The 8885-nt window shown below is 51.0% G+C and overlaps 1 protein-coding gene and 1 non-coding gene across 4 annotated transcripts; both read right to left on the bottom strand.

Moving 5' to 3' along the window:
* Nucleotides 1-1492: 1492 nt before the first annotated feature.
* Nucleotides 1493-8432, bottom strand: rsl1d1 (ribosomal L1 domain containing 1). 3 transcript variants are annotated; one of them, XM_088936429.1, is made up of 9 exons: nt 8344-8432; nt 7235-7374; nt 6052-6190; nt 5738-5886; nt 4917-5018; nt 4182-4275; nt 3165-3281; nt 2914-3057; nt 1493-2674 (listed from the first exon to the last, which is right to left on the bottom strand). In XM_088936429.1, exons 1-9 carry the CDS (start codon nt 8386-8388, stop codon nt 2366-2368), a joined length of 1239 nt encoding a protein of 412 aa, XP_088792555.1. In that variant the 5' UTR covers nt 8389-8432; the 3' UTR covers nt 1493-2365. The 3 variants fall into 3 exon arrangements, with proteins under 3 accessions (XP_088792555.1, XP_088792557.1, XP_088792556.1); XM_088936431.1 differs by lacking the exon at nt 2914-3057; XM_088936430.1 differs by lacking the exon at nt 4917-5018.
* LOC148818363 (small nucleolar RNA SNORA55) lies at nt 4459-4590 on the bottom strand. The gene has a single exon (XR_016094474.1). It is a non-coding gene; the product is annotated as a small nucleolar RNA SNORA55 (small nucleolar RNA).
* Nucleotides 8433-8885: the final 453 nt, after the last annotated feature.

Genomic DNA, 8885 nt, shown 5'->3' with positions numbered 1-8885 from the left:
CAAAGCTAATATATCGCGATATGACGCGCCCCGACAAAATGCCCCGCCCTCATGTCGCGACATAGAATCCATATATCGCGATATGACATACCCCGACAAAACGCCACCATCCCCATGTCGCGACATGAAGCCCGCATATCGCGATATGACAAAAATTGCCACGCCCACGTCGCGACATAAAGCTAATATATCGCGATATTACATGCCCCGACAAAATGCCCCGCCCTCATGTCGCGACACAAAGCCTATATATAGCGACACGTCCTATCTGGGTGTATCATGTCCTGATATGAGACCTTTGCTTCGACAGCGGTGCCAGGGTGGCATGGAAGCAAGGCGCCAGTCGTGATATACACTGCCGCGATATACATGGGGTCCCTATCATGACATGCTGCGGAGGTCTTGTCGCGATGGTATCCCACAGTTACGCGTTTGGCAATCTTACAATCACGGTGATTTGACGTACTTTAAAACCACAGGTTTATGTCATAGATGGTTAAGTTGTTGGCATGCGTCATGCCATAAATTATTCACATTTACGGAGGCTCATATGTTTATGGGTGCGTTAGATTGATTGTCTTTAAAATGTTAAGGGTACGAGCTAAACTGTAACAGGCGCTTGAACTCGGCAGACGGGGTCACTGGAGATCAAAGTCACCGCTCATGGTCGCGTGATCACCGGAAAAACAAGGTGCTATATCTCGGGAACGAAAGCAGCACAAACGCTACTTTGAACGGCTCAATCCGGCACAAACGCAGCACTAACGAATGAGGCTGGTTTCATCGTTTGTGCTGTCTGTAGGGGGGGCCAACTTTACGGAGCAGCAGAAAACAGGTGCATCACGGAGCAGCGCATCATCTTTGCTGCCGTTTTTGTATAATCTGAAAGCATTTATATGAGGAAAATTAATACGAGAGGTTACTACTGCAACTACCGCTCTCCCCCACGGACGAGGGGTCCGTTTAAAGAAAAACGAATCTGTATTGCAGACGGCATTGCTGCTGTCCTAAAGCGCTATAACAGCTCCTATACCTGTAACCTAAAGCTCTATAACACAAGCAGGCATAACGTCGAATCATACAAAATCTATAGCAGACAGCCAAAGTCTGTAGGTGGAGACCATACAAAGAGAAAGGGGTCGTAGAAGTGCTTTCTTGTGAACTAGTTTTACAACGGCAGAACGCAACAGTCTTCCCAGCAAACACCAGAGTGATCCAGCCTCCAAGCCCCCCTGCTCCCCAAGAACCCACAGATCAGCAGGTGAAAGCTTCTCAAAAAACTGCAGAATGGTCTTTCCCATACCGCCGGAGCTGGGAAGCAAAAACCCCAGAGACTGTGGTCGGGGCACATTGCCTCAGCAAATCCCTCCATGGGCTGCTAATTTAAATAAGCGTGTTCTATACTCCCCTGGAAGCCAGTGCAATGACACTAGCGCAGCTGTGATGTGCTCTCATTTTTACTAAAATTTGCAAAACATCACCCAGAGATGCGTGTAGGAAATGGCATAAGGGATTTATTAGGTTAATAAAAACAGCATTTGAGTTACCTGTCCTGAATATAAAACACAGGCATGGACAAAGCAGAACCATCTGAACCACAACTTGGTATTTTTTCCAATCGGTGCAGTGGAATTGCATCTTTACTCCCCCCCTCCTCCATTCCACCTCTCATTTTGAGAGGTACTAAGGTGATGCAAACCAGTCTGCAGCTCTGTTTCAAGTCAACCTTCTGGTAGTAAGCGGCACCCTCTCCTCTTTCCATTTATTACTGTGCTGGAAAGAGGTGGAACGTTTCCATTTTCTTACACAACGTCAGGGACTGTTTCGAGTGTGCGGTCAGGGGGAGGGGTGTAAGGCAGGAGAGAAGTTTATAAAATAAAGTTCAGTGACAAGGCCCAGGTCTGTACACACTGGCACATTAAACCTCCCACCAGCCACACTTGCAGGAGCACTATAAACTCACACAACCGCTCACGTACACCAACACTGCCTCAGCCTTAACTAACAGTGAACCTCAAACAGTACAGAGGAAGCTTCATTCAAACTGCGGCGCATCACAACCATTTAACCCATGCCTGGCACATGGCCTATTTGGTAAGTCGGGACAATAGGACAGACTCTCCTTGGAACTAGAAAGCAGTGTCAAGCTCTCAACTACTGTCCCTGCCTCTCTTTCACTTTGCCTGACAAATCGGCACGCGCACATCCACACACGCACAAGCACACACAGATGACGAGAATTCCCGTACAATCGCCGCTGCATGCATGTGCACGCGGAGACCTTTCTCGCTTGCGCTTTTAAAAATGTTTTATAACAGCTGGGCTCAGGAGTCCCGTGTGGGTGTGCCAGGAAGCGGGCGTGTCTTTAACACGACTGCGGCACTGTCCTCTTCTTCCGTTTCTGCAGTGGGGTCCTGGGTGATTTCTTGGCCGACTTGGACAGTTTCGATCGGGCCGAGGAGCCCTGGGTCTTCTTGGGGGGCGTCTTCGGCTGCGGCACACCTGGCAGCCTGCGCGTCGCCAGAGGCTTCTTGGGGGTCTGGGACACCTTTGTTTTCGCCCCAATGCCCTGTTTGCCAGCTGTCGCTGGAAGGGATCCCGGAGAAGAATGGGGTTTGCTCCCTTTGATTTCTGCAGTTTTGGGCGCCGACTCAAGCTCCTTCCTTGCTGGTGCCTGAGAAAGAAAGAGAAGAGTTAAAAACCTGCGCCAATCATCTCATGGACTGTCTCTAAGGGCTGAAGAGGCCTTATACCCCCAAGGATGCCAATGTGCTTTGTGACCGAGGACAACCAGACTAGAATTCAACCAGGCCTAACGCTACTGCTCTTTCCAGCTGTGCCCTGGAATCGCTCATGCAGGTCTGCAGGTTCCTCTCCTGCGTCTCCTCCTGACTCCCTGCCTGCAGCTCTCACCTCCCGCTTGGCCTTCTTCGACGGCGTTTCTATGGGAACTAGCTGTGGAATCTCTTCTTCCTCAGCAGCTGGGCTCTCATGTTTCCCCAGAGTTGACATCGCTCTCTTCTTCTTGGTCTTGGAATTGTCTGCCTTCTCTGCTTTCTGCAAATCCCCCAGAAATATACTCAGCTGCTGTTACACAAACCAGATCTGTGGGCATGCAATACACTAGGAAAGGCCTCAGGGAGACCGTGCTGATGTGGACCTACCTCTGCGCTGTCTGACCCGCCCTCCAGCAGGGCCAAGTGGCTGAGGTCAGAGGTGTAGATGGGCAGAGACACGGAGGACTGGCTCTTCAGATGGACAATCTTGATACTCTTTCCTTTCTGTGCCATACAGAGACAAAGAGACAGCGACACAAGTGGATTATTTTAACCCAAACTCGACAATGCACAAGTGTAAGGAAAGGATAAATATGACATCTCATGAGCAACACTCTGGTTGGAACTACTGAAACAATCATATGCAACTGGAATGCTTTTTGCGAGTATCGTTATTACTCATTTCAAATTGACTGGAAGAAAGTAAAATTCTACTACCAGTCTGGAGTGCTTTAGCCACACTGACCCGGTATGAATAATGCAAACCAGAGATTCTCAGTCATGGTCCTGGAGGTGTCCTGTGTCTGCTGGTGTAGGTCCCACTGGGCCCTTAATCAGCAGAGCCAACTGGTGCCTGTAACTGATCTGCTTGTTGGTTTAGGTCCTTTCTGCACTCAGTCTCCGATTTCAAAACCACTCCAGGTTATATGCAGGTGCAGAGAAAAAGCCCACACAAGCAAGCAAGCAAATCAGTTACTGGCAGCAATGAGCAGCACTGATGAAGGGTCCCAGTAGAACACAAACCAGCAGAGACGGATCTGAAACATGACCTCCCAGTCCAGGCCCTTGAGACCCCAGTCTGCTGAGTTCTCCACCTATTAATCTACTCATTAGACATTTGTGTTTTTATCTCTACAACTGCAAGGGATTTTAAACGGACCAGTCAATACTCATAAGTAATGTGAGAAACTCCACTTTTTTTAGGGGCAGAAGGCAAAAAGATCTAATCACATTACTAGCTCAAGTTTACAGGGAAATTTAATTTGGGCCCAGCGTCAAGCTGGAATACAACCAGCACACAACAAGGACACCAGGATTAGAAACCCCTGACCCAGAACCAACAGACACAAGATGTTCTAGCTCCAGTCAGGCAGAAGGGGGCGACCCCAGCAGGGATGGGCTCACCTTGGGCAGTTTCTCCGCTACAGTGCTGAAAGCTGCTGTGATATTCTCCACCACCTGGTCCACTGACATCTCTGAGTGAGCCACACGAGCCATGCTGCAACACAGGAGAAACACATAAGCCACCGACAGGCTGCTAGAGACGAGGAGCACAGCAGCACGTTTTAGAATTCAGCACCTAAAGGACAGGGTTTTCCAGAGGACATTAAGGAGTGTAACCAGAGGCCAGCTGCCTCTCTATTTGAGAGCGACCAGTGTGTTTGTCGACCAGACAAGAGCGTTCTGTATCAAGGCTGTAGAGACGAGCCCCAAGGGAGAAAGGAAGCCCATCTGGATATACCTTGGATCGCTGTAGCACTGCCCATGTGCCAGCCCAACATGGAGAGAGAAGGGCAGGGAAATCGGGTTGTGCCGAGTCAAAGCAACCAATCAGGACAACATCTAGACCACGGATAACGGTGCATCATGGGAAGATGTTCCATGCGGGTTGTGTCCAGCACGAGGAAAATGAATTCCAGCTCCATGGCTGCTCATGAGACCAAGCGACCCAGATGGGCCTCCATCCTGCTGGACACCATCAACAGCCCAACATCCCCAAGCGGACAGAGCAGCCTGTGGAGTGGACCGGCTCACCAAAAGGTCACCGCGGCGGCATAAAGCCAGGAAGTAACCCCCAGAACTGCCCCGAGGCCGGGGCGCCAGGAGCCGCGCGGAGTGGCCGGCGGCCGCGACGCTCACCAGCAGGGGCCCTTGTTGGAGACGCTCAGAGTGGAGCCCTGGATGAGCCGCGTCATGTTCCTCGCCAGCTGCTTCCCCTGCAGGTCCACGGAGAGCGGAGCCCTGCCGACACACGCAGACGTTAGCCGGGCTCTACAGGCCCATCTCGCAGCACGAAACGCCACCCTCACGCCGCCGCACCCGCACAGATCGCAAGGCCAGAGCGCCCAACACGGGCTGCTGGCAAATCTGCTCCCACTCCTGGATACCGAACTTCCCCACAGAGCCATTCCTCCGCTTACAAAGACCCGTGATCCGCGCAGTTACAAGCCAGCGATTGGGTAGCAACACAACGAAAACAAAAATAAACTGCTGGTAGGAATCCCACTGCCTCCCCAGAGGATTATTTCTGAAATAACTCTTTTCTAAACTGCCGTGTAACCAGCTGGTGTAGGACACACTGCAAGACTTGCATATTGCAATCACCCGAAATCAGATTTCAGCTTCACAGCTGGAAAACATCTGGTTCGCTGCCCCCCCCCCCCCCCCCACCCCCCACCCCCCACCCCCACCCCCAGTTCGAGGGCTTCTCCTGGCTAAGGCACTCACTGAGCTCTATGACCCAGGCGGTTCTGGGTTCGAGTCAGGGTCATGACACTATAGCTGCCTGTGACCAGCTGGCGCACAACGGGACCAGGGTGGGCTGGCATTAGCTGGCCATGTGGCTATGAAACGAGCTGATTCATAGGGGGAGGAAAGCAACTGGAGATGGGGCTTCAATATAAATAACTGTCAGTCCTAAATGTAAAGCAGAGCACGTCCCGCAGGCTGGGTGGCCGTACTTCTTGCTCTGGTAGAAGTGCTTTCCGATGTGCGAGGGCAGGAGCCGGCGAACCCTGTCGTCTGCCAGGAAGAGGTCGAAGTTGCCCAGAAGCCTCCGCTTCGCTTCAAAGGACTTGTACTCCTTCTTCAGCACCCGGAAGGGCATCACCTGCCACAGGAGAGGAGGACAACCCCGTTATCACCTCACCCCGACGGAGGACAAGGAACTCGGGGGGGGGGTGATGGAAAAAAATTGCCTTTGAGTGGAGTGTTTAAACTTTTTCTCCCAAGCAGTGGGGAACAGTGCCCCCTGGTGGCTAAGCTGGGGGAGTACCTGTGTAATTCCTTGGACTCCCTTCTCCGAGAGCAGCCTCTTGTAGAAGCGCTCCGTCTGGTCAGAAGTCATGTTGGGCTCGTCCTTGGTGAAGAGACACACGTCCCCGGATTCCAAGCGCAGGCCATGGGGTAAGGGGCTGAAAAGGAAGGCAAGAGTCTCCACTTCAGTGCCACAGACCACTGCTGTGACTTTCAAAGCCTGCTGCAATACTTCATCTATCCATGCATTTTCTAACCCCTTTATGCAATACAGGGAGGCAGGAGAGCCAGTGCCTCTACCTGCAAGCAGCGGGCACCCTGGACAGGATGCCAGTCCATAGCGGGCACACAAAAACACAAACACCAGAAGCCAATTAACCTACTAGTATGTCTTTGGACTGGACTGTGGGGGCAGACCCATAGGAAACTGATGAGGACATACAAAGCCCATGCAGACTGTGCCCCAGGCCCAGAATCGAACACATGATCCCAGCGCTAACCACTGCGCCACAGTGCCACCTTACTGCCACATTATTAAAAGGCAGGCAGACCTCTCCTCTAGCGCAGCTTCGAGCGGCCCTTGCTTTTACACGACTCGTTCAGCGTGCAGGGAGGAGGCACACGGGCACAGACCCAGGCTCGAACCCGAGGTCACAGAGCTCAGCATGCACTCCAACCACCAGCACCTTACTGGCTGAGCCCCTCTAGGAGACCCGTACCACCCACAGGGTGAAAACTGTGCAGTGCCAGCCTCCGCACCAGCCTGGCGAGTCACTTGGGGAAATACACACCTTCTCACAAACAACAGACGCGGGGGGAGATCAATTCTGATCCTTGACTTCTCAACCCATACGGGCCACAGCTAAGCATGATCATGTATGCTCTTGAGTTTTCAAATATTATTCTGAAATGAGACCGATAAGCTAAATTGATCAAGATTTCCCCTTTTTATACCCTCATAACCAGCCCATCAGAAGCGGACCGTGAACTGCACAGCCTGTCTGTCGCCAGGTGGTAACCCAGACTGAGCCAGTGGGACCCAGTGGAGCAGGTTTCACGCTTTCCTTGAAATCACCACCAGCGCTCGAGATGGGAGGAGGGCCAGGCACGCTCGAAAGCAGACATTCGACTGCTACACACCCGGGCACATCGAGACGTCGGAGACGCCGCAGCCCGCCAGTAACCCTGCCACGAACACTCACATGCGGATAGTCTGCTCCTTCTTGGGGACCTTCCAGAGAGTGAAGAGCATGGAGATGTGCTGGTGCTCGTCCAGCAGGACGGAGCCCGAGCTGGGCGTGCTCTTCAGGTAGGCCAGCAGGGCCTGGGCGGCCTTCTTCACCTGCAACGACACGAGACACCGAATCCCTCAGTGCAGGCCAGGAAACCGGCTGCCTAAAACCATAACTTCGCTTTCTTCTAAGCTGGGGGGTGTCATGGTTCTGCATTCATAGCCACAGGAAACCAGAGCCCATTCAGGACACACAAGGCAAGACTATAACCTGCACAGCACCCCAGTCCGCCACAGTCACGCAGACAGGGGGAATTGAGCCTGGAGAAGTAGCCTGGTAGAAGACCCCCGCAGATTTTGAGACAGCACACAGAGTCCACACGAAAGGTGGCCCCGGAGGCAGCAGTGTTACCACCATCTCACTACGGCATGCCTCCCTACTATCAACATTAACCCGCACACCCAAAACACTAAACATTTTACGCTACTCTTATGAAAAACAAAATGACTGAGAGACTATGAATCCGATAAACGAATGTATGGCCAGGTTAAACATGTTCCTGACCGATCTAAATGGATGTTCTACCACTCCATCTTTCCCAAGCGCTCTCCTCGCTGCGATTCTCAGCAGTACACAAGCGAGCAATTCTATTTAAAATAAATTATAAGATTTAGAGGAGCTGCTTATCAACGTGCATTTTTGGGTTTTTTTTGGTAGCTAATAATGAAAACTGCTCGCCAGACTAAGAACTAGTTGCATCACACTCAACTCCTTCGTGGGGAGACGGATATTGCTTACTTCTACGCTAAATGTAATGATAAATCAGGGAAGACTGGTTTATGCGCCCACCTGAAGATCATACGAAAAACCTACAACAAATACGGGGCTATAAGAAATTAAGTTATTCAACTTATTTTAGAGGAATCGCTTATCCCATTTAGAAGTTACCCTACAGATACGAGTAAAATACCAAAAAAAGTAACGTAAACGAACTGTTTAATTACGAATACTTTTTTATCGCTGGTAGACACATTCAGTACAGAACACATCTCTCACGATCTCTGAATCTGCTACATTACCTGCGAGCGATCCAACTCCACACCACCGCTCTGATCGGTCGCCATGCTGCCTCTCCCGACACGTGCGATTCACAGGACTCGGACATGCGTCAATCAGCCACTTCCTGTTTCACTTGAAAGCCCAAACTTTATTTATAAACGCACTATGCTTCCCCCCCTCCCCACACCACCGCCTATTGTGCAGGCATGCGCAGATTGATCCTTATATCTGGTTCGTTCCACGTTGTGCTGTTTTTGTGTCGAGGAAGACTGTTACGGTAGCCTTATAAAATTGATGTTATCTTGGATTGATCTTGAAATATTCTGGGGGGGGAGTTTCTTTACAGCGTCTCCCTTAGAAGTCAACGGCAAAATCCACCACGGACACAATTTTTCGACTGGATAAATAATCATGGGCATTTGAAATATTTACAGATCTTAAAATTGAAAGAAACGTTTTTGGTCTACATTAGGGCGGGGGTCATTAATGTCGTGTTCCTGCACTAATGCAAGACCTTTATAGATGCACATTTCAGAAAGTTTCCCTGAATAGAACAGCTGTT

Source organism: Atractosteus spatula, chromosome 18, assembly GCF_055471065.1.
Source record: "Atractosteus spatula isolate fAtrSpa1 chromosome 18, fAtrSpa1.hap1, whole genome shotgun sequence".
NCBI classification, from domain to species: domain Eukaryota; kingdom Metazoa; phylum Chordata; class Actinopteri; order Semionotiformes; family Lepisosteidae; genus Atractosteus; species Atractosteus spatula.
The sequence above is the reverse complement of the archived record's forward strand: the minus strand, read 5'-3'. Positions and strand labels throughout refer to the sequence as shown.

What these genes read in the sequence shown, in the direction of transcription:
- rsl1d1 (XM_088936429.1), bottom strand. Translation starts at nt 8,388, where the DNA reads ATGGCGACCGATCAGAGCGGTGGTGTGGAGTTGGATCGCTCGCAG. An exon ending in AAGGAGCAGACTATCCGCAT is followed by an intron (nt 6,191 to 7,234) that starts GTGAGTGTTCGT and finishes CTTCCTTTTCAG; the next exon opens with CCCCTTACCCCATGGCCTGC. An exon ending in CGAAGAAGGCCAAGCGGGAG is followed by an intron (nt 2,675 to 2,913) that starts GTGAGAGCTGCA and finishes TTTCTTTCTCAG; the next exon opens with GCACCAGCAAGGAAGGAGCT.